The sequence below is a fragment of the Schistocerca gregaria genome, chromosome 2 (genome assembly GCF_023897955.1).
Source record: "Schistocerca gregaria isolate iqSchGreg1 chromosome 2, iqSchGreg1.2, whole genome shotgun sequence".
Classification (NCBI taxonomy): Eukaryota; Metazoa; Arthropoda; class Insecta; order Orthoptera; family Acrididae; genus Schistocerca; species Schistocerca gregaria.
Window position 1 is genome coordinate 822,490,047 of NC_064921.1, and position 26,663 is coordinate 822,516,709.

A 26,663-nucleotide genomic window follows, 5' to 3' on the forward strand; every position below is an offset into this window, starting at 1 on the left:
TGGTCAATAAATCAGACCTGCTTCCTCCGTACACAAAGAGTTTATAGCCGTATCCTTCTGTTTTTGGCGATACCTAGTAAAATGGTACCCAATATCAATGTGCTTGAATTGTACACTTGTTATTTGCTTCTAAGCTAGCTTGACAGTTCCCTTGTTGTCGGAAAACACTTTGGTAGACTCAATAATCGTATGTGGCTCAGTTTCACCTATTAGGTCTCTTAATCATAACTCTTCTGGTATGGTGAAAGACAATGCCATATAGTCAGCCTCAACAGTAATCAAAACCACTGTTGGTTATTTCTTGCAAGACCAGGATATTAATCCTCCCATCAACTTGAAACAGCTGCCTGTAATAGAATGTCTGTTATGCAGTTCTTTTCCCCAGTCTGCATCAATATAACTTTCCACATTCTAGTTCACTGTCTGACACTTACTTAATTGGTAATCAATGGTTCCTTGTAAATATACAAATTTTCTTTTAACTGCAACCCAACGTTTAATTCTAGGGTCTTAGCAAATTTTTTTCACAATATTAGTGGTAAAGGCACTATTTGGCGTGGAAGTTTGAGCTGATTATAAAAGAATTGCCACTGCCTGCAAGTAAGGGAATTGCTTTTTCACATTCTACCTTCATTTTCAGCTAACAGCTTTGTGGCAGCCGTGCCGAGAAATGCTCGAGCTGTAGCTAGTGCCGGCCCAAACTAGCGGTGCCCGCCGAGACCACACCCGCAGATTTAACATTTGGCCAAATTTTGGGAATGGTGCGAAGTGCAGGCGCTCGCACAAGACAAAGTGGAGGCCAGTGTGAGCTGAGCAACGGACCAATATAGACAAGTATCCATGTGTATAATTCTGTTTGCCGCAAACCAAAGCGTCCAGCTCTGGACCAAAGTGTCGAGCTTAAACTGAGTTCCCCACAACGCGATCTGAATCTATTAGACAGCGCCACCCGCATCGTTACGTCGCGACCACAAAGTACACGGCTCACAGTGGGTGGGAAGACGGTTATTGGTTTTGTCTGTTCACGCGTCCATTGTTTCATCGCCGTTACGCAATCGGATCACGTGCTCCATAGTTAAGGAGTGTACGGTCCCCATCTCACTCGTATGGTTTCTTTCCTTGTGGTGCACTCGTAAATATCATTCGTTGAAAAAGAAAATGGTTCAAATGGCTCTGAGCACTATAGGACTTAACATCTGAGGTCATCAGTCCCCTAGAACTTAGAACTACTTAAACCTAACTAACCTAAGGGCATCACACACATCCATGCCCGAGGTGGGATTCTAACCTGTGACCGTAGCGGTCGCGCTGTTCTAGACTGTAGCGCCTAGAACCGCTCGGCCACACCGGCCGGAGTAGAAAAAGACTCTAATTCCTTTTCTGTAGCTATCTTCCAATAAACTGCACTCGGGCTAACCAAGGCTTCTTCAACTGTAGGAGGTTACTGTTGAATATTTGAGCATCCACACATATTCTATATCCTGGATACAGTTTAGATTATATTCACACGATGAACGCCCCAAATTACGTCCATTGCTGCTGGAGTTTCCTGGTTCTCATTATCCTTTTCATCTTCAGTCAACATATCTGATTGTACCTAAACAGCTCTTTCATGTACTTTAAATCGAAAATTTTCTGGTGCTTTTGAACGATCTTGGACATCCTATTCAGATTAATATGTGCACATACTTTTTCACTATACGTTTCATTCTCACCAATAATAAAAATATTACCTCTCTGCTAGTTAGTCCCGTTTTTGAATCAGGCTTTACGATTCAGTAACCTTGGAAATCTTCACAATTTCCAATAAATATGATTTGTACCATGGCCTTACATTTAAATATTCTTAGATCGTCTAGATGTGGCTTCTTTCCAATCCAAATTTCATATGTGGTCGTGTTTGGTTAATCGTTAGTAGGCGATTTACTATCCAGATACTCTGCACTTGATTCTGCTTCTGCCCAATAACATATAAGTAATTTCTGGATCCTTTAAACATGCTCCTTCTTTTTTATAGAATTTTTCTGTTAGCCTGTTTTTCTACTGCCTTATGGTGAGAACTAAAGCAAACGGGAGTTTGATTTCTGATTCCAAGTTCACTCAGTCGTTGTCTAAACTGTTTATTGACACATTCGGTACTATTTTCTTACCTGATAACTTTTATGTTCTTACCACTCCTTCTTTCAGCCATGACGCCAAAGTGGCAAATATCTCGCTCCCTTTGTCCTTGGTTCCAGGGAAATAAACGTGGTTATATCTCGAAAAATTGCCAATCAAGGTAAGGAAACAACAAATGCTCTGATAGATTCCTTTTCCATGGGCCCAAACGTCCGTGCGTATCAGTTGTGAAAGCTCAGTACATCAATTATTACTTGTTTTAAATGATAATCTGGCTTGATTTCATTGTAAACAAATTTTACAACGCAACTTACAACGCTTATATTCCTTTAACCCTGTTGCCGTGTGTTTCAACAAGGCCGTACTTCTCCTACTATGATGTCCAGTCCTTATGACATAAAAAACCTTTTGCGGAATGTGAAGGATAACTATTTCAAACTTCAGGAACATCTAATACACAAAAAATTTTTTCTTTAGTATCTGTGGGTCTCACACTGGCCCTTCTGATCAATTATATCTAGATCATTTAAATAGAAAACTTATCTTGTAGCCCTTATTCACTGTTTCACTAACTGAAGGAAAAATTAGCAGCATTCTTAATATAATGTACATTATGAGCTGTAATGCCGTGTGATTCTGCATTAGCATTCAAATTAGACTTTATCTTTCTTTCCCATTCACATTGTAATGGAGAACCATCCACTCTTAGGCGAACAATGTATGTTCTAGGTGAAACATCGTATAAAAAGCATTGGCCGTTGGTTATATTCGTAGACACTGAAGAATCAAGGAACTAACCTGTACTCTTACTCCAAATTTTGCCAAGAATAATATGCAGTGACTTACCTTTACTGTTTGCTTTCCTTTGTGTTCCCTTTGAAACAAGACTTTTTCTTGTGTCCTGGTTTTTCCTTGGCATTTATAACATCGAACAGGTTTCTTCTTTTTTTATTTTCGATACGAAGCCATTCCTATGTCCTGGATACAATATTTTTACATATTCTTAATATCTTGACTTCTACGCTGTCTCCTGTAATTGGTTTACCTGAATTCTCTAGGCCCATTATTATGTGGGGGAACTTAGAGGTAGTTCCGCTAGTAACAAGGTACCAATCCGTTTATTAGCGATGTCGAATCTAATATTTCATAAACTATTCAGAGTGGTAGAAGATTTTGTTCACATATTAATCAACATTTTCACATTCGTCTAGACGTGTGGTGATAAGCTCTCCTTGCAAATTCATTTTCGTAATCAAACTTCCTTCTTCAAACGCTCTTCTTAGATTGTCCCATACTTCCTTCGCCGTACTGGCCTTTTCTGTGTGAAGGTAATTAACATGATCCGACTAGAAGAATTAATTTGGATTCTGCCTTACGATCTTTGTTCTGGAAATCAGAATCTGTGAAATTCAAGGTTCCATCAATGACATCCCAAAGACCGTCCAAGTGCAGATAAGCTTGTACTACAGACTTCGAAGCTGCATAATTATCTCGACCCATGAACTCCTCAATCTGCCTCATTTGGGCAGAAGTGCTTTGCACAGTTGCAATACAAGTACTGTAAGTTATAGACTTCTCACAAGTAATATTAAGTATACCACAATTTACTGGTCAAAGTTATTCAATTTGGTCTTCCTAGGACCATAACCAATTGAATTTTATATCTGTACAGTAAAATAATATAGGCAGAGATATACTGTTCACGAAATTAGATTTTATATATTATTTTTAATTTGCTTCTGGCAGTTTGCAAAGCCAAACACACAAAAGCATACAACGCAAAATCTAGCATAGATGACTAATAATACATATAATAGGTGAAAAGGTCCATACACATTAACTCACTGCCAATACACATAACATATCTTTTGTTCACCAAATCTCAACATAAATGGAAAGAATATAGCAGTCACCACGAGAAAATGGAGCAATTCTATCAGTTGTTGTCGAAATAGATTGAAACGTACCTGGGAGCACATAAGCTTCATTTAGTAAAGAATTTAAATTCATTGTGGAAAAATTATAGGAAAGTGCTGAAAAGAATTACAAGTGTATCGAAAAGCGAGGCTGGTGTTGCCGAGCTACTGGACCACCACTTTGGTGTGTTGGTGGATTGAGCTTTATGCAAGGGCAAGAAATTTCTTAACGCAATTTAAGTAAAATTATGTGTACTTCTTGTTTTCAAAACTGGATGTAAATAAATAAATACTAACCATAAATAATCAGAATTATAGATTTAATCACGTGAAACAGTATATCTAATGAGCGAACGTCCATCCTCAGAAATTTCCGATACTCATTTGGCTTGCTTATTGTCAAGTAACTTAGGCCTTTTACATGTGTTAATTCTCCTCCCTTATTATATCACTCCTTTATTCGTTTACGTTTTTTCTTTTCTTGCATGAGTGCAAAACCAGCCCAAAAGCCATATAAGAGCCTGCATCAGTATTTGCCATGTTTGCACATCCGGGATTTGACACCAAATTGTGCCATATCGATTCATTGTCTGGAACCAGCTGGTGATATGTTGCACAATATTGCTGCCCAATATTATTGATAGTTTAGGGGCCACTTAATGAGATCTGGCAATCACTTGATTCCACAGTCATTAACACTGTTTGCACTTGGTAGACCATTCACATTGTGTTTGAAAGTTGTCTTATAATTTGTCAAATTCCAAATATCGTATTTCACGCACCTCTTAAGGCCAAGTCGCACTTCCCATTATGTCATGTCATGTTAAAATATTCCACTTCAAATAATAGCACTCACACTGGCCATCACATAACGTGACATCAAGGCAACATCAAACTTTCTCGTGTACAAGGTTTTGAGACGGCTGACGTCATCGTCCGATGTTGACCGTGTGACCTCAGGTCATTTCTTTCCAACACTCAGCCTTGTTCTTCGCTTCAGGTTACGTCATAACATTATTTCCTGGGTGAACATTTATGATTTAAAGGGAGAATTTTCAGCCGGATGGCTCACTTAAAAGCTACAACACGACAGCTAATGTACATATTGACGACCCAGTCAAGATGAAAGAACGTAAATTGTCTGACGAATATAATTTATCTATCAAATGGGTATTTTTGTTAATGTTAACAAATCTGTTCATCTATTTGTTGAAAATTTTGTTGTCTGAAACAGTTATCAGTTTGGCATACATTTTATTACAGAATATCGTTGCTTATGCTGAGAACACAGGACAATTTGCGTTAAAGCATATGATACACGTTATCTTCTCTCCTCCTTTAAGCACTTAATTGATCAGTAATGAGTGCATACTTGGCGTGTCTCAAAAGAATTTCTTCACTTCATTCTTGACATAACTGACTGCGAGGGACAATTGTAAAGTGTACTTTGTCATGCTTTTGTGATAATTACTGTGATAAGTAAGGGCAATATGGAAAGTAATTTATTGCTGTTCGTGGTCTAAACACGAATGGCGGTTTCTAATGATTCTTCTTACACTATTCAGCATACTGAAACAAGAGACCGTCGAAACCGGTGAAAAATTTCTCGAATTTAAAGTATAATGAGCATTTTGTTATTTAAGTTTAAATTTGGAGTGATATATTTTTTTCAGATAGAAGAGTGGCAGATGTTAAGCATCAGGATGTTTACGACTGTTGCAGAGTGAAATAATTTACTTTTCTTGCTAACTTTTTCTTAGTGTTAAACTGATAAACAGTTTCTTCTTACCGTGTGTTGAAGTGCTGTACTGTGGCTTAAGAACTGGATCCTGCATTGCTAATTTTCATTCTTAATCATTGTATATTTTGGCATGTGACCTGATTTTCTGGATTTGGATGCTTGGTCTTTGGAAGTGTGCTTTCTGTGTAGAATATTGGTGATGATATACTATTTCTTTTGTTCAACTTGGAAAGTCGTCTGAGCGGCTCTCGGCACCACAGTCTGGAACCGCGCAACCGCCACGGTCGCGTGTTCGAATCTTGCCTCGGGCATGGATGTGTGTTATGTACTTAGGTTAGTTAGGTTTAGGTAGTTCTAAGTTCTGGGGAACTGACGACGTCCGACGTTCAGACCCGTAGTGCTCAGAGCCATTTGAACCATTTTGAAAGTCGTCTGCTCATAAAGAGAAGCAAATCTGGAATTTCTGTGATATGTTTCAGCAGTTGATTCTATAATAGCATAGAGAGTGCTGCAAATGATTGATTCTGTTTTTAGTGACTTTGGTGTCGATTTCGAGGGCATCCTCCCCCCCCCCCCCCCCCCAGGTACCCTTTGTCGCAGTTGTTCAGCACGGAAGCGCCAAACAAACTGGTATAGGCATGCGTATTCAAATAAAGAGATGCGTAAACAGGCAGAATACGGCGATGCGGTCGGCAGTGGCTATATAAGACAGCAAGTATCTGGCGCAGTTGTTAGATTGCTTGCTGATGCTACAGTGGCACGTTATCAAGCTTTAAGTGAGTTTGAACGTGGCGTTATAGTAGTCGCACGAGCGATGGGACACAACATCTCCGAGGTAGCGATGAAGTAGGGATTTTCCCGTACGATCATTTGACAAGCATACCGTCAATATCACGAATCCGGTAAAACATCAAATCTCCAACATCGCTGCAGCCGGAAGAGAAACCTGCAAGAACGGAACCAAAAACGACTGAAGAGTATCGTTCAGATTGACAGAATTGCAACCCTTTCGCAAATTGCTGCAGATTTCAACGCTGGGCTATCAACAAGTGTCAGCGTGCGAACCATTCAACGAAACATCATCGATATGAGCTTTTACAGCAGAAGGCCCACTCTTGTATCCTTGATGACTGCACAACCCAAAGCTTTACGCGTCGCCTGGTCCCATCAACATTGACATTGGGGTGATGATGACTGAAAACGTGTTGCCTGTCCATTGTTGACTTCGACGGACTTGGGCACTTCCGTGGTGTCCGTTTCCTCCAGCACTACTTCCGATATTAGTCGAATCCATGCCACGTCGTGTTACGTCATGCTCGCGGGGTCCCTACACTATATTCGGCAGGTGTAATAGTTTCATTGGCTCTTCAATGTAGAAGACTGATGAAAGAGGGATTTTCAAATAATTTAAAGCATACTAAATTCATTGGTTACTTTAATTTCATCTCATTTAATTAAATTTATCTCATTTAATTTTAGGTTTCAGCCATCTAGAACTTAACAAGCTTTGCATAGGATTTAGGGTCTGGTGTGATGTTAAGGACACTGAAGGACCGTGTAGAGTATTTGTGTTATTGTATACAATCAGCCAGCGCTTCATATAAACACCTTTCAGAATGTTGTGAGTTATTACAATTTTACAAGCATTTTCCTTAACCTATGTTCAGCTCTCCATAGTTTCCCAAACGAAACTATGTTTCGAAACCTGGGAGAAAAACCAACGGGAGTCTGATCGTATGTGAGGTACACGAGTGGCAAGACGCAATCCATACATTTATTGCGAGATAACAATGCTGACGTCACTAGCATACCAACGGAGACAACGTAAATATTCCAAAATTGCAGTCTAGAACAACTGCCAAGATGAGTAACTTACAAGTAGATATCATCGGTTTAGCGAAGCACCTAAAACACTTAAGAAAGGCAAATCTTCTTCTCCAGATTGTGAACCAATCAGATTCCATTCATAGTACGTTTGAACAATGGATCTTTACTTAGCAGTCATATACAGTCGCGCTCTCGTGGAAAGATCCGTCCCTAAAGACTGGAAAGTTGTACATGTCATACCAATACCCAACAAAGGAAATAGGAGTAATCCGCTAAATTACAGTCTAATATCCCTAAGGCAACTTGCAGTAGAATTCTGGAACGTAAACTGAGCTTGAACATTATGAATCACGTCGAAAACTACAATTTATTGACAAACAGTCAACAAAGATTAAGAAATATAGTTCCTGTAAAACACTATTAGTTCTTTATTCTCAAGAAGCAATGACTGCTATCGTCAGGAGACGTCAAATTGATTCCATATTTCGAGATATCCAAAAGGCTTTTGACACCGTTTCCCCACAAGTGACATTGATTCCATACTTTTAGATTTCCAAAAGGCTTTTCACACCGTTTCCCCACAAGTGACTCTAATTAAATTGCATCCCTGTGGAGTATCGTCTCAGTTGTGTGGCTGGATTCGTCATATTTTGTCGGGAAGGTCACTATTCGTAATAACTGAAGGCATGTCATCGAGTAAAACAGAAATAACGTTCGGCGTACCCCAAGGAAATGTATTAGGCACTCTGTTGTTCCTTATTTGCATAAACGATTTAGGAGATATCAGGGCAGCCATTTTAGATTTTTTGCACGTAATGCTGTTATTTACAGTCGCACAAAGTCATCAGATAATCATATCGAATTGCAGAATGATTTAGACAAGCTATCTGTATTGTGAAAAAAGTGGCAGTTGAATCTAAATCATCCATATGATCACTAAAAAGAATGCGCTGAATGTCAGTTGCAGGATAAATCAGAAAATTCAACAGGCTGTAAACCATCTACATAGTTAGGGATTACAACACAAATAACTTAAATTGGAATGAGTTCACAGATTATGTTCTTAGGATACCAAACCAAAGATTGCGATTTATTCCGCATGAGATAGAATTCATGAAGGACACCTACAAAGTTCAAAGAAGGACAATTTGTCTTGTATTATCACGAAATAACGGTGAAAGTGCCAGGGATATGATAAACGCGTTGTGGGGGCAGTTATTGAAACAAAGGCAATTTTACCTGCGGCAGGACCTTCTCATGAAATATCAGTCTCCTATTACTCCTCAGAGTGTGAAAATATTTTTTTGGCGAACGCCTACATAGGGAGAAATGATTACCATAATAAAATAAGAGAAATCAGAGCTCGCACAGAAAGATTAAAGTGTTCGTTTTTCCCGCGCGCTGTTTGATAGGGGAACTGTAGAAAAGTAGCTTCAAGGTGTTTCGATGAACCCTCTATCAGGCACGTAATTGTGAATTGCAGAGTAATCCTGTAGATGTAGATGTGAATGTTGTGGTACTGATTAGTAAGAGGAGGAGGAGATTAGTGTTTAACGTCCCGTCGACAACGAGGTCATCAGAGACGGAGCGCAAGCTCAGGTTAGGGAAGGATGAGGAAGGAAATACAATGCTTCAGATAGATGTTAACGGAGTTGTTTTGTCTTTTATTCTTGATAAGGCTATCCAGACTTATGTTGTTAATAGAATCAGATTTACAAAATAAGGCTTTCAAAAAACTGATGAGTTTTGTTACTCAGGCACCAAATAATTGATTATGACTGAAGCAGAGGCAATATAAAATTTGAATGGCAATAGCAAGAGAAGCGTTTTTCAGAAGGAGGAATTTTTTAACATCGTACAAATTTAAATGTTAGGAAGTCCCTCCTGAAGAACTTCTTATGGAGTGTAGCCATGTGTGGAAAGGAAACGTAGACGATAAAGAGTAGAGGCAACAAGAGATCAAGAGCATTTGATATGTGGTGCTACAGAAGAATGCTGCAGGTTTGATAGGTATAACTAAAGGAGAGGTATTGAATATAACTGAAGGAAAAAAAGGTTAATGGCGCAGCTCGACCAAAAGAGCGGATCAGTTAGTATGAGACGTCCTGCACTATTAGTGAATAGTTAGTCTGGTAATTATTTATGGGAGAGCAACATTTTCATAGCCCAAGTGTTCAGTATAGAATGTAGGTTCATAGATTGTAGTAATCACGCAGAGATGAAAAGACTTGCACAACATTGCCTAGTGCGGGGAACTGCATCCAAACTGCCTTCAGATTGAAGATCACAACAATAACAACAAGAGTGGCGAGGCCTTTGCCATAACGGACCAGTTGATTTTACATGTATGCACTATCAACTGAACCAAACACGACCATATAATTGGAAAGGTACACTTTTTTCCACGAGACCATAACCATGTTCAAAGAGTAATAACAATGAAGTATAAAATACAAATTCCAGGGAATTTTCAAATATGAGATACGATTCATTTTGAAATGATAGCACAATGGAATAAATAAACAACGGCTTTCCTGCAATGTCTGACACTGGAGTTTGTTTACCATCTCTGGAATTCTCTCGCGTCTACTTAACGCCCTGCTCCTTACTGGCTCTACCTCGTCTGTTAACCCACCTTAGTAAGGATCTTAGACTGATGAGCAGAACTTACGAGTAAGCCTTAAGAGTGTTTTGTAAGGTACTCGCTTCGTGAATGAATTACATTTCCTCAAGATATTTCCTTTACTTAATTCTAGATGAGTGATCGCAAACATTCCTCTTTAAGAGCCAATACTGGCGTTGTGGGGTGTGTTATGCCATGACTAATAACGATATATAATTTTTTTTTCTTTCTTAACTACCTTGTACTCCAAAAATATGATGACGTAGAATACTTTTCATTTGGCTATATAGTGTAGAACATGATGTGTGTGTGCCTATACCGGACATTCTTGTGTTAGACCGGTTTGAAATCTGTCTTGATGGTGGATGTTCTAAACGAACGTTGTATTATGCAAACGCTGTTGGTTTTACAGAACGATGCCTGTCGCAGTGACAATGCACTCGTGAACAGACAGTATAGTCGTCGGCTTAGAATTGAGCAGCATTACATAAATTGTGAAATTAATATTCTAGGTTTTACTGACTACGATATAGGACATGTGCTAAAACACTAACTACCAATGTGGAAACTGTGAATTGTTTTGCTATATTAGTGAGTGTTTTCGTTGAGGTAAGTGTTATTATGAACCGTGAATTTTAACGGTAGATGGACTGTCTAGCTTCGCAATTGGCAAAGTATAGCAAGTGGAAGGTTAATTTAAACACGATGTGGACTGTGCCAAACTATCCCCTGTGAAAGTTGCAGGTGAACTAATACGACCTTCATGTGCTACAGCAGCAGTTACTTTGTTCCGGCTTACGATAAATGGATGATACGTCACTTATTACCACTGCCAGCCAAAACAGCATGAAAAGAACGAGGATATTTTAATGTCAGGGACATGACTGAATGAACTTACAATAGTCATATCAGCAACTTCACACTGCTTACACCGCCGTCGCCACAGCACGCCGACCCAGAACAGAGAAGACTCAAAAAACACTCCCCACTTCGAGAAACACAATTTAACTGCTTTATGTTCTGTAAATAAAAGTAGTGTAGTGTAAAGATCGTTCACCTTCAGTGACTGTAGAACCAATCACTAACAGCAGTTACTCCCATCATCTGTTTGGTTTTGCTTTTCAGTATATTTGTACTAGTCGTTGGATGCGTTGTATGTGTCTTTTGGAAGGGTGTGCTTCGATGTGTATATACAGTAATTTAAGACAGGAGAATTTATGTGTTGCACTGGCGAAATGCGGCCAGACGTGTAAATTGAGGCATCTGCCATTGAAGTTATTTACACCGACCAATTACAAAGATGTAGCTTATTCGCCATTGCTTCAAGTTAGCGTATTAGAAGAAACTTTGAATCTGACAACTGTCATAGTAAGCGATGTTAATGTAATATTTACATTCATTCATGTTTAGATGCATGTTTATATGGGTTTAACTATTACTGATAAGCAAAGGTACAGTACATTGGGTCATTATTTATCAAATTAACTTCAGATTGTTTTACTGTTTCGTGGGGTTTACACAATATTAATTTATTTCATGTAGTTTTTCTTTAAACCTTTTCTGATTACAGATTCACGGTCATAGTCAATCTCCAGGAATCGTTTCCTTCACAGGTGGCACCTGGAGCCTCATATGTACTGATATTATTATTAATCAGTAATCTACACGTTACACACCTACAATAGACTAGCTGTAGAAAGGGCATGATGAGTTGGTTGCCACTCTCCCATCCCCTCCCCTCAAAAAAAAAAAAAAAGAAGGAAATTCTGATCGTTAGAAGTGGTCGAACCTTCTGCTTCATTAGTTACGAGCACCCCACGCAACAACAGCAAGAAAAACAAGCAAGGGATGCAAGAAGATGACCTGCGAGAAGAGAAGTACAAGAACCAGCATATCCAAAAATGAAATAGGTAAGGCAGTCAGTCTGCTATAAGCTACAGTACGCGTAGCTCAGGATCCCCGAGAAGACACAACGACAACACGATGCCGACAACAATGTTTAAATGAGCATGTGTTTTGATAACTGTGTCTTGACTTGCAGCAGATTTTAATTCTGCAGACATTAAACCCTATGAGTGTGGTTTACCAGTTGAATGATTGCATTGTGATATTTAAACAGAGCAAAAATTTACTAATGAAGATTGTCTTCCGGTTAATGTTTTTGTATTCTCAAATAAATATGTAATGAAATGTTCAACCTGTGTGTAAAGTATTACGGCCCTCACCCCTCCCCCCCTCCCACACACACACCAGATTCCTCTCTGTGAGTTATGTTGTTCACCCCTAATGCAGGGAGGATAATTGGCACTCAGTATGTAATTTAAATTGAAGTCTCTCCCTATGACAAGAAAACCGACCAACAACGACACTATGAAACACTCTGCACATCTATTCCTATGGGTCGTTCTACAAGAAGTTGGGTCAAACCTGGAACCAGCTCGTCCTGGAATTGGGCCACCAACAACACTGCCGGGCTGACGAGACATTGTCCGGAACAGATGTGAGAATAATTTTCTCCACAAAGGCCTGAGGGCACCTCGTCTTCATATCAGCAGAGGTCAATCTTGCTGCGAGAGAAAATTTCTCCACAGCAGCTGGACGACAAGTATCTTCATATTCCCTGAGACCAGGCTATCAAGTCCGGCTAATTATAACATCACATCGAGGGGTTCGTCAGGAATAACATTCTAATGTTCAACCTGCACACATACTGAGCAACGAATGCACATTAGATTAGCGATTAGCGACTAGAGAGACAGGGGGTCTGTAAAAGCATTTGATTTACAGTTTGGGCCCACTTTTGCTGCTTTCACCCAAACCTTCAAGATGTCACACACTCAGATCGGTACCACATATTGTATGTCGATGGAGCATCAACCAAAACACCGATTAAGTTCGAGCTACGTGCTGTCATCTGGTAGAAAATGTGTAAACGGTAATTAAAAGTAACACTACGGAACACTGGAAAAGCGTATCTGTGAGAGATTGTTTTGTAGATCTCGGGTTGCGTTAGTTGGTAGAGTGTGAGGTCGTCGTACCATAGGTCGCGGGTACGCATCCCTCTGATTAAAAATCCTTTTAAGTGTTTAAGCGTGAAATTTATATGGGAGAATCTTCTGCTGTTACTGGATTCGTATGGACCCCACGAAGACATTAGTGTTCTTCGTGACAAGCACGCACAAAATAACCTACCAGGAAACAAAATCGCAACTCACGTAATTCCAGAAAACACAACCTTCATTTATCAACCGTCCGACCTTCATTTCTTCAGAGTGTACAAGCATATGACGCTTAAAATATCTGATGGTGCTCTATATTCTTCGGAAGATATTAGTCAGCAAAAACGGAAAAACCTTCTTAAGCTGCAGCACTTCACATACAGTCAGTTTGGTTCTCCACATTTGCATAATTCTCACCATCACCGGTGGATAATGGCTTAAAAACTTCGACAAAGTTCTGTTTCAGACACAATCTTTCATTCGACAATCTTCAGGGTGGATTCACAAATGTAACCTTTATCAAATGTGCTTGGTGAACAAAAGTAATTTTCTTCATACACTTCTTCTTAAGTAGCCAGTACTGTGAACCCTTAATTCCTTAATGGATCACGCTCTTTATTATTAGGGCTATTACTTTTATTATTGTGACCATTATTATTATTATTACTTCTGCACGTGTGATGCAACTGTTTGTTCCTTTTTGTTCAGGTTGTATATTCTGTGAAATTGCAAATGTACTCTGTAGGTTTACTAATTGCTTTCAATGACACGAAGCGAAAAGAGACAGCCAAGTGCACAGTTCTATAAACATGGAGTAGTTCCATATAACACTTTCAATCGCAATACAGTAAAGAAAATATGCAGTCATTGGGTTTTAAACCCAGAATGCTCAGTACAACGATCTAACGCTCTACCAACTTCCCCACGGAAACTATACCTGATAGTTACTGATCGTAATTCTTTTTGTGTGCTCCATAGTTCTCATGATGCTTTTAATTAACGTTTACGTCATTCTGATGGACGACAGCACATAGTACGAACTAATTCGGAGCTTTGGTTGACACACTATCGACATAGAACGATTGGTACAGGTATGTGTGTCGGACAGCTGGAGGTTTTGTCGTTAGCTGCACCCAGGCACAGGTATAGCGTTGTTTCTGAGACACTGGCTGACACTAAAGGTAAAGGTGCTGCTCACCTCTACGCCGCATCTCACTCGGGAAGAAGAGCACCTGAGGCGCGACGTCACAGCGCAGCACCTGGTAGCCCTCACTCTGCAGCAGCTGGCGGAAGTCGCTCTCTGGGTCCTCACTGTGCTGGTACGGAGATACGAACTGCTCCACGTCCTGAGAGGAACGGCAAAATCCGTGAACATCGACGCTCCACGACAACGCTTGCAAACGATTTGTCTTCAGAAAAGAATACACCACATTCTACTCCCAACGCCATGCCTCATGGCACATATCCCCGTAACAAACCTAGATGCAACAACTGTCGCATACTTCCTTCTATAACACCTCCCAAATTCCCGGGATTTGGGAAATTACAAGTTAACAATGAGCGTGAATTATGTATTTTGACCAGTGTCGTGCTAAGGGGTCCGAATCCGAAGTAAATTATGATTATTCCGCGGGAAACAGGAGACGTTATAACTTGATCGTTATTGAATGAGTAATTTCCTTCAATAACGATCGGTAGATGAAATAATTGAAATAATGGAAATAATTTGGAAATAAATTTTGCCAGTGGAAAATTTGCCGAAAGAAATGATAAAGTTGCAAAAGTAATTATAAAATCGGTCGCTAGCTCTTCTGATGAGCGAGAGTACTGTTAAGTACGTGAATAATTGTGTCAATGATAAAGTTTACCTGTTTGTAGCGCAGCAAGTGGAACGTGAACTTTTACGTGTTGTGTCGGGCTCAGTAGTCATATAAAATAATGCCATAATAATCTAACTACACTTAAACATTAGTGGTTAACTTTCAATAAGTATTTTGATAGTTATTTTGTTCATAATTTGGCAGCTAAGTGCAATGCTGACTACACAGATAATTATGTATCTAGATTTTAAATAATGGACTGTCATTCTGCCTTTAAAATTACGTACTTTGCACAGTTAAATCTACTGATAATGAAATATATTGCCAATAATCGATTAACTATGTTTTGAATGATAATAATTCATCACACACACACATCCCCGAGTCAGGATACGAACCTGCGACCATAGCGCTCTCGCGGTTCCAGACAGAAACACCTAGAACTGCTCGGCAACACCGGCCGGCTAATTCAGCTGAATATGCATGGAAATAAATCTTAATAATCCATTTTATTACCTCAGTCTATTATTAAGTTACTACTGTTGGCATAAGCTTATTAAGTGCAACAATGAACTATGATAACCAATCGTTCAAAGCAATCTGAAATTTACCCTTCACCGTCTATGCTAATAATTTGATAATTAACATATTTTCTCTTGATTATGGCGTGACACACTCGGTTCATTAAGATAAGTAAGGATCGGAATGACCATACTTGGTGTTATTGTGGGGTGGAATGCAACACTTCGATTATACAATGCTTGCTATTAATTGTTCAACTTTAGAGGAAAGCACAGTCACTGGCAAGACTTCTACAATTTTATCCTACGAAAATTACGTAGACCTTACTTCCGTCGTTGTCGGTGGATCGGCAGAAGTCCACAGCGGCGACACAATGCGGCAGTGGGCTTTTACTGTTGCGACTTGGGCCCACAGTGCGCTTCACATTTAAGCCCTCGTTTCTTCAGCACTATGCCCATTAAGCCATAATAACTTGCAGGGAATGCTTCCAGATATGCCGACCATTACTTTCCCTTCGTACTTAGATCCACACACCGCGCCCAGCGGCACGAAAAAACAATCTCTCTGACTCCATCGTTTACTAAATATGCCCTTACTTGCCAGTGTTAAATATTACATAATTTAAACATTTTGTTTACAATACATACTTATCCTAGACAAAACATCGTGTACAAACCGTTTCATGTGTTAAGTAAGTGAAAAAATTCATGGCAAGGACTGCGTTGTAGCGTCACACTTCTACCATCACTTACTCCAGTCCAGCAAAGGCAGTTCAACCTGTGAAACCAGTCAAGTGATCCAAAAGTTGAACTGCAATTACTGTGCTGCATTTATGTGGGCGTGACTGCTAACAAGCTGTCCGTCTGCATGAATGGCCACTGACAAACTGTGGCCAAGAAACAGCTGGAACACCACACTGCTGAGCATGCTGCCAGCACAACTTCCTTCATGTCAATGGTTGCTTCACTGCCTGCACCACCTTGATCCTTCCCACAAGCAATAGCTTTTCTGAACTGCTCATGTGGGAACTCTCCCTGCAGTATATTCTACGTTCCTGTAACCCTCCTGGCCTCAACTGTCGTTAGTCTTTATCCTACTCTGTAGCCCCTTGCCTGTTCCTGTTCCAGCACTACACAGACCTCTATTCACCAATGAACCCACAGACTTTTTATTAGTCTCCTTTCCCGTTAAATCCCACCCCACCCTCCGTCTAACCTCCCGCCTACACCTAGCTGCCCTACTCGCTCTCCATGGTCCCTGTAAGCTCCCACAGGTAGCACTTTAGCGTCCCCCAGTCCACACTGCTATCCCTTCCCCTCCCCTCGCCCCCAGGCTTCTCATTACGCATACCACAGAGTCCCGTCTCCCATTATGCGCAGCTGATCCCAGTGTGGCCTCAGCAGCCAGAGAGGTTCCAAGTCGATGCCGTCAAAAGATACAGATATGTATGTCACATATTTCCATATTCGCAAAACTCATTCATCAAGATCTATAGGATACTTCCGTTGACCTAGGATCATGAAATTTGGCTAGAAACAAGGTTTCACAGTACACTTGTAAAGCAGAGAAAAAATCGAAAATGCTTATTTGTAAAACTACAACACGAAAAATTATTTTTTGGTCATTTTTCATCCATCTGTTTGTATGTCCGTCCCTTAAGACAAACTTTCTCTGTAACAGGTTGGCGTATCATATTCAAGGTCTATGGCCCCTTCGCAGTGTAAAAATTTAAGCTTCTAGGTCAATATTATCAAAGGAAATGGGAGATTATGACATACTATCAAAAGAATTGGCCGATTATCACATATTTTGATACTCGAAACCTCACTCACCAAAACGTATAAGGTATTTCCCATTGACTTCGAGCCAAGATATTTGGTAAGAATCAACGTTTCACAGTACAAGTAAAGTAAAAATCCGAAATTATTAATCTTTATTTATATAACACAAATAAAAATATTTCTTTTATCATTTGCTATCGACCTAAAGTTTGAAGGTAAAACATTATTGTAAGTCTTGGAATCCCTGCGGCCAATATCTTGTCAACATCAATGTCGATAACAGGCACAACTAGTCAGCATCATCATCGATTCCCATAATAGAGGAAAATGACACCATGATTCCTGCACAGCTGTCCATAATTCCGTATGAGTGCGAGGGGTTGGAGATCTCTTCTGAGCACGTTCCAAGGCGTCTCAGTTATGATCAAAAAGTTCATGTCCGCGGAGTTTGGTGGCCAACATCAGTGTTTAAATTCAGAAGAGTGTTCCTGGAGCCACTCTGTAGCAATTCTAGACGTGTGGGGTGTGGATCTGTCCTGCTGGAGTTGCCGAAGTCCGTCGGAATGTACATTGGCCATGAACGGATGCAAGTGATCAGACAGGATGCTTACGCACGTGCCACCTGCCAGAGTCGTATCTAGACGTATCAGGTGTCCCGTATCATTCCAACTGCAGACGACCCACACCATTACAGAGCCCTCACCGATTTGAACAGTCCCCAGCTAACATGCAGGGTCCATGGATTCATGAGGTTGTCTCCATAGCCGTACACGTCCATTCGCTTGGCACAGTTTGAAACGAGACTCGTCGGTCCAGGCAATATGTTACCAGTAATCAAGAGTGCAATTTCGGTGTTATCGGGCCAAGGCAAGGCGTAATGTTTTTTCTGGCCTCGGCGATGTCGGAAATTTAATGTTTTACTGGATTCCTGATGTTCGCGGTACACACGTGTAATGGCCATAATGGAAAATCCCCATTTTATCGCTACCGCGAAGATGTTGCGTCCCATCGCTCCTGTTCTTACTATAACACCACGCTCAAACTCATTTAAATCTTTGTAAACTACCATTGTAGTAGCAGTAACCGATCTAACAACTGCACCAGACACTCTTTGTCTTATGTAGGCGTTCCCAGCCGCTGCACAGTATTTTGCCTGTTTACATCTCTCTGTATTTGAATACTCATGCCTCTCCCAGTTTCTTTGGCACTTCAGTGTAGCTTAAAAATATTCCACATGTGTTTCAATCTGCATGGGTGTCAGATTTTCTATAGACAACGAGATTAGGACATTTTGGTAGGTTATATCCTAGTTATAACTCACTAGCTGATTCGTTCCACGTGAGCTAGCTCAGTAGAACTTACACAGAACTTAACAAAACGTCTACTTTCCGGTCTAAATCACTTAATTTCTTTTAAAATACTTAGAAAAGTTAATAAATCCGAACATTTTTTCGCATCACGTTCAGCAATTTTCAAATTATTAATTTTTTCATACAAAAGGTGAATGCAAGAAAATAGAATTTAATATTTCATATAAAACGTAAATGTAAGAAAATAAAATTTAATATTTCTTTATAAAAAGTGAACGTAAGAAAATAAAACGTACTGAATTATGGTGAATATAAGAAATCTATCCTTTGCTCAAAATTTTCATAATTCTTTCTTCTTGAGCAGCCATACAATTTTTATGAACTGTCGATTGTAGTTGATTTTTTAGTGTTCTTGTTTTACCAATAGTTCTACCACATTCACATGCAACTTTAATTTTCTGATGTCTCGATACACTTTCTTTACAAATTCATCTTTTCGTTACTTATCTTTATGAAAATCATTAATATTCTTTTTTCGAGACAGTCACCACACTGATTTAGCTGTCTGATATTGTCCATTTAAACATTATGAAATTTAATAGGACAAAATTAGCTTCATTCCTAAAAATTGCAAAACGTTCGCTAGCGAACATCTTCTACTGTGTTAGTCCTATAAACCGAGCTTCCGGGCTCAGACCTCCCGTACGTATGTTCATCTTGCTTCTGAAATAACAGAGGGCTCCATTACTTCGGGATGAAACACACCACCCGCTCCTTACAATGGGTTTCAAACTTGCCTTTACATGGTGATAGATCGTACAGAAGCGAGAATATAAAAAGTTTTGTCAAATAGCTAGTTCTTCTCTAACCACTGATGCTTAGATGGTTTCATAATAGCAGGGTCAAAATCATTCAGTCTTCATACTTGGTTTAGAGCTTTGACACAGTAAACATCCTCTACAATGGTATATATATTAGGTATTGGGGTGACAAAGTAGATTTTACAAGCACTAATTCCATCAGTTCATTTTGGATGTAAATAAGTTATTTTCTTCACATTCTCATGTTTTATTTGAAGCGAAGAAATGTGAATAACATGTGAATGATAGAATGCATACTGAAGACAACTTTAAAAACATTAAATTTATATTTAAAGTAAACCATGTTCCAATATTATTTACAATGGATCGTGCATCAGCGCCATCTCTGAAATAAGTTTTGAACTGCCGTAGCTTGGCGCGAGAGAATGTTTCACGTAAGTCATACTACAAACAGAGCAAAAGAATGTTAACGTAAGTTAACTCAGTGCAAAACCTTTCTTTCACTGACGGAAATTGTTGCTCTAGGTCAATATTATCTTTATCTGGAGGCCACCTGCCACCAGATAAAATACGAGTTGCAAAATCCTAGTTTAGCTGAAGCAGACTTGTCCTGTAGCCAGCGCTTTCCATCGATCTCACGCAAATCTTAATTGATTTTGAAAATTCCAAATGCTATTATAGTCTACATAAAAAGAGCTATACACAAGAAATACAATGAGTAATCATTTTCTAATTAACATACTAAATTTTCCAGTTTTCTTTTCTTTATCTTCCTGAAAATATTTTAAAATGAAATGAAAACATGATGTTCAAATTTCTATAACTTTTTCTAATTTTTTATTTATTTTTATAGTTAAAAACTTTCAGTAAATATTCTGTGTCAAGCATTGTAAGTTAAATTTTTCTTACTATACATTCCTACATATGTTGAAGTATCTGAAGGAATTTGTTCATTAAAAGATCCACACAAAGATTCCTAGTCCTTTCCCGTGAACTTACAATATTATTTCTACATGTCACGTTAATCACATAGATAGCATAGTTCGTTATGAAATTACATGGAATTAAGTCAGCATCTACTATGAGTAGTGGAACTCATTTAAAATCGAGAAATCGATTGTATGCTTTGAGAACATTATTTGGTGGGTTAATATGCCATCTTTCCTGTGGGAAAATTTCATTTGTTCCATTTAATGTGGTCGAATAACGAAGAGTGAAGTAACGGACTATTTTTACTATATGTCTGAAATGTAATAAATTCGAAATATGGCAGAGTTATGTGATATCTAGTTCGAACTTTTTCTATCTACTCAATCCTGCTACTTCTACAGTTGTACCTCATAAAAAGATATCTTAACTTTCGATTTTTTCAGAATATATTCTCGTTGTTCTAACTTGTAAGTTGGTTCATATTTAATAGTTAGTACACGAATTTCCTAAAAGTCTTAATAACTTTTTAAAAAAATTTGAAAAAACAAAGGACAGAAGAATAAATATTCTAAAGAAGATTATCGAAAAGCTCAAAGAAATGTTTATCTTTGAACTGAAGTTGTTCGTTTACAACATATAATCGATTACTTCTGTGAAGTGAAAAGATATCAAATTCTTCTAAGGTATTTAGCAGTGGTCCTTTTGGCACGGTATGTAATATCTACAAAGTGTTAGAAATGCAACCCTCAGAATGATTGGTACCATCAAGACGTTGACCAAATATTGATTTGGTATGTGCAGTATCAGTAGTATGTTCTTTGAAACGTGTTAAAAAGTTACGTCCAGTTTGGCCAATATACTGTTTGTCACAGTCATTACATGTTATTTTGTAAACGCCTGACTTTTGGTATATATTTGAGTCTCCAATTGTGTGTTTCAGTTTCATCTGTAGAGAGTTATTAGTTTTAAATGCTATTGTCACCCTTGTGTTCTTAAATAATTTATTTATTTACCTGAAATAAATCCCATGTGTGTCATTTTTGTAAATCTCTTCTTGCAATTTGTAACAGCATCATTTGTTTCTTGTAATTTTTGGTATAACAGATCAACTTGATAGGAATTATAATTGTTAGCGACTGCTATCTGTTCTGATGTCTCAATTTCCTTCTGGATTGCATCATGTTGGAGATGAAATTTCAGTATCCTATGTATCATAGTTTTAAAAAATGCCATTTTGTGTCTTGATGGATGGCATGAAATAGCAATTATTATTACGTCAGTTGATGTGGGTTTTCTATAAAAAGAAATATCATGTTTTCCACTCTTCTTTGTAAAATTGAGATGCAGCAAATTAATACTATTGTTACTTTCGTGTTCTACTTTAAATACAAGTTTTCGATGTAAATTATTTGAGTTGTTAGCGAAAGCATCAATTTCTTTCTTAGAGCCTGTTATATAATAGCAGTGTGACGTCAACATTTCTTTTGTAGTATTTAATTTTATTTGTTATTTCTAGTTTATTTCTGAAAAATTGAATCTCAACATTACTGACAAAGATATATGCTATATAGTGCTAGCCAGGGAATTCCCCATTGCAAGTCCATCTTCCTGTATGTATATTTTATTATTAAATGAAAAATAATTGAAATCTAGAGTAATTCTTAACGGTATGATGAATTCTACTATTTCTTCAGGGCTCATGATTTTGTGATACATTAAGTGATCATTAATAATACAGATAGTCTCTTTAATAGGTATATTCATGTAAAGATTTGTGATCTCCAGCTATGCAAACCTTGTGTTTTTTGAAATATCCACATCATAAATTAAATTAGTTAATTCAAAACCGTTTTTAATCCTATAATTTTCTTCATAAATGTCGAAGGAATTTAAGATTTGATTCAGCTTTTTGTTCAGGTTATTATTAACAATTGGACGAATTGGTAAATTTGGTTTGTGTACTTTGATTTGTGATCTCAACTTAGGCAAAGTGGGGTCCATACCTTTAAGTGTTTTTTTCTCTTTAGATGAAAGCTTTTTAATTTTTGTTTGAAATCTTGGAGTCAGTTATTAATAACCTCAGTTATTCCATAAGCGTTAAAAAGTTGTAAAGTCTTAGCAACATAATCATGTTCACTATCAATGACAAGAGGACAAGAGTATTTCATTTATCTGTCTTGATTGCAATAGCTTTATTAGTTATTAAATTCTGGTTGATTTGTTTTATTAGTTTTGATTCATTATTATGTCTATTTTTATCCTTTTTATTTAGTAATGACATTTTTAGTTTTATGTACAAAGCCACATATTTCGGATTTACTAAATTGTGCATGTCTTGCAGCAATCTTTACTTCAGCAATCACTGATATAATATTTGCATTGCTCAATTGTGGAGTTAAACTATAGGAAGAAACTGATGCTTTCGCTAACAACTCAAATAATTTACATGCAAAACTTGTATTTAGAGTAGAACACGAAAGTAAGAATAGTATTAAATTGCTGCACCTCACAATTACAAATAAGAATGGAAAACATAATATTTCTATTTATAGAAAACCCTCATCAACCAATGAAATAACAAATGCTAAATCATGCCATCCATCAAGATACAAAATGGCATTTTTTAAAACTATGATACATAGGATACTGAAATTTCCTCTCCAAATGATGCAATCCAGAATGAAATTGATACATCAAAACAGACAGCAGTTGCTAACAATTACAGTTCCCATCAGGTTGATCTGTTATATCAAAAATTACAGGAAACAAATGATGCTTTTACAAATTGCAAGAAGAGATTTACAAAAATGACATGCATGGCACCTATTTCACATAAAATAAATAAATTATTTAAGGACACAAGCGTGATAATAGGATTTAAAACTAATAACCCCCTACAGATGAAACTGAAACACACAACTGGAGACTCAAATATATACCAAAAGTCAGGCGTTTACAAAATAACATGTACTGACTGTGAGAAACAGTATATTGGCCAAACTGGCCATAACTTTTTAACACATTTCAAAGAACTTGAGGAATAGCAATGCCTTTAAAAAGGGCCACATGTAATTTTCATACCGACTTCATAGAAAATATTTCATATATATGGACAACTACTTCGTATTGTATTTGTGAAGCATGTAATATACTTGTCAGCTACAGGTTATTGCAGGTTACACATTGAAAATTGTTTCAATAAAGACATGTTGCTGCTCAATAATACATCGTCTGACGCATCAGTCTCCGCCCTTCCACTTTCAGAACAACTTCGTTGGAGAGAAGCTGGCTGCCACATCTTTGTACTGGCGTTTGTCCTCACCATGGCAACCAATAGTTCGACTATCGACTTTAGAACAACTATCAGTGGAAATAAGCCTGCTGCCTCATCTTTGAACGGCGTCCAACTTCACTAGCGCAACAAGTGGTATTAAATGGTTCACTAACAGGCCTTGAGAGGGCAACCCATGTACAGCCAAACCGAAGTCTATTTTTCCTACATAGTTAAATATTTTTAACACTTCTTAATTGACAATAGCTGTTTAATAAGCTAAGTTTAGTGTGTATTTATTTTTAATTCCTGACAATGTTCTTTTAACTAAGAAATTTTTAATTGTAATTTGACTTATAACTCATTGGTTAGTAATGACATCATGCAGTCTGAAGTGGGTGGAGCCTCCATTATGTATAGTAAGACATGCGCTGGTTACTCCAGTATTGATTCTCCAACAGAAAGGTATCCATCTTTTTATAGCTTTATAACTTTATGTATCTCCTTTAATGTATGTAGCCCTCTAATTAAAGCTTTGTATACAGCCTGTGGGTCTGTAGATGACCACAGTTGTGGTCGAAACCGGTCACCTTGATAAATAAATCGTGGTCAAGACTGTTTTAATAGCAAATATCAAAGAATGTGCGATCCTCGATAAAATGTTATTTCTTTCCTTTACAGTCACAAAATAAAAGAATTTTGTTACATTATTACTGGATTTTCCATCATACATTGGATAGTACGATTCTGATTCAACTGGATTAGTTAAAACAGTTCTTAAGTTCACCAAAAATTGTGCATAGTTTGGATGAAGTCATCAATATTTATTTCAATCTCTCTACCCTCGTTGGGTACATTTAAAATATGTTTACTTTTCTCATTTGCAAGGAGTGATTTCCCGCCACTTTCAAGTGAATAAAAGAGACCTAGGAGGTGTGTTCATATTCCCAGGTTCACCATCTTGGAACTCCATCTTGAATTCTGGTGTCATGTCAAATATCACATTATATCCTAGGTGATAGTACTTTCGATAGTAATCGAAATTGTGAGATTACATGATATATACACACATACTTTGCAAGAAACTGCACGTAGCATGGCAAAGGATAGGTAGTGTTGTAGCACACTTTAGGGGTTCTCTGCCACACGAAAAGCTGTCCCGAGTAGCGATGAGTCCGCAGCATCTGACTGACGAACATGGCGCCCTTGGTAGTATAGGGGCCGTGGCACAGTCGCTTAAAGCTGTCACTGTAGAGAAGACTCACCTCGCGATGGACAGGTATAGGTAGCGACGCGGAAATGTCAGACTTACGCGTCGCTGGTGTGTCCATGTACTGGTAATCTGATTACATGTGTTGCTTGTATTTGAAACGATTTACTTTTGTGTTTGTGTTGCTGCACCATAAAAGGTCAGATAAGCATAATATGTCCTCTTAAAGAGCTCGAAACGCTAAATATTTCATTATAATTGTATCAGTAGCAGAAAACATTAATAGAGATTCGTTGAGGCAAAGAATATGATGACGCATAAATCTTGGAAAGCTTGTTAACGAAACATGATAAAATAACAATCAAGGTATCAGATGCATTAGTTACAAGAAGTCTGTGCTAGCAGAAAAGGACGTAATTTGCCATTGGAATGATACGACTCTTTGTTTCCTAGTAGTAATTTTAGGCAGTTTCAATAATTTACGGATACTGTGCAGTCATTCTAGCTATATTTGTTATCATTTACGGGAGAACTTTCTTGTAAATTGGTGTCTATCTCGGCACCGCCTGCGACGCCGCAAACCCGCAACGCATCTCTGTTCAGCAGGTTATCGTCAGTCCAACACCTGCGGTCATGCTGGTTCCCGCAAATCTACAGTGGGTCTCCCGGTAAGCAGCTAGAGGGCGCATAATAGGCGTCACTCCAGACACGTATCTCTAGCTGCATTCGCTGCAGCTTCGCTAGCCAATAGGAAAATTATATCCTTCCGCCGCGCTAGTATTTCTCCTAGCACGGAGCCAGCTAGAGCCAGTTCTGTCTTCGCCAGCCAGCTACTCAAGTACCACCACTATTTGGATACAGCCACAGATGGGTCGTCGCCCGCGATCTGCGCTCTGGGCCTTTGTGTTCCGCGCCGTGGACAAGTCGTACTGCCCGTGAGATACCACTTTGCATACGTACTTTGTTTTGAAGATAGACTTTTCATTGCTCACGAGAACGTAATTAAGCTCTCAATAATCTATTCCGGTTTCGTTTAAGAACAGTTATTTGTGATGAAACTTTCCTTCACAATACTAGAAAGAATCGCTAGAAAACGTTTATTTTCTTCCGTTGCGCTGCTTCAGAAACAGTGACTGTTTGTGTTCGAAGTTTACTTGTTCAAATAAACAAAGTTAAATTATGTCTACTTGTGATAGTGTGGAAATATCCCGAGTGAGACACACTTCATTCACATCTTAATGTAACATCTCGAATTAATCAGCACAAAAGCGCACATTAGAATTAGGTGACCTTAGTGATATAGGGAGGGGGGGGGGGGCAATTATGGAACTACATAAAATAAAATCTGAATGGTTTGCGTTAGGAAGTTCAGGCTGCACTGTTACTGCACTGTTGGCTGTGTAGCATGGTGGGAATTAACATGCGCATTGTTGTTTGGCTTAGCAACGAAGCCCACCGTCGTTTGGATGGGTTCGTCAGAAACCAAACTAATCACGTTTAGGGGACTGATAATCCGCATTTCGCGATCGAGAAGTCTCTTCACTCTAAGCAGGTGACTCTGTGGTGGGCAGTGCCCAGTCGCGGATTGTCGGTTCGATATTCGTTGATGATTGATGCCACGGTGACTAACGAACGGCACGTGTCGGTTTTGGAAGATGATTCCATCTCCATTAACCAAAGTGACCCTCATTTCGACAAGATATGGCTTGTGAGAGACGGAGCTCGACACGATAGAAACAGGAGAGTGTTTGATGTTCTGGAAGAGCACTTTGGT

The 26,663-nt window shown here is 38.5% G+C and overlaps 2 protein-coding genes across 2 annotated transcripts in view; both read right to left on the reverse strand.

Annotated features, from left to right (window-relative positions):
- LOC126335159 (juvenile hormone acid O-methyltransferase-like) overlaps positions 1-26,663 on the reverse strand; it is a 46,463-nt gene that overhangs the window by 5,130 nt on the left and 14,670 nt on the right. The window contains exon 5 of the mRNA XM_049998133.1: positions 14,423-14,570. Within this exon, the coding sequence (XP_049854090.1) occupies positions 14,423-14,570 (148 nt within the window). The remainder of the gene's footprint in view (positions 1-14,422; positions 14,571-26,663) is intronic.
- Positions 1-26,663, reverse strand: part of LOC126335162 (juvenile hormone acid O-methyltransferase-like) — a 230,888-nt gene that overhangs the window by 4,051 nt on the left and 200,174 nt on the right. The gene's annotated exons all lie outside the window — the stretch shown is intronic.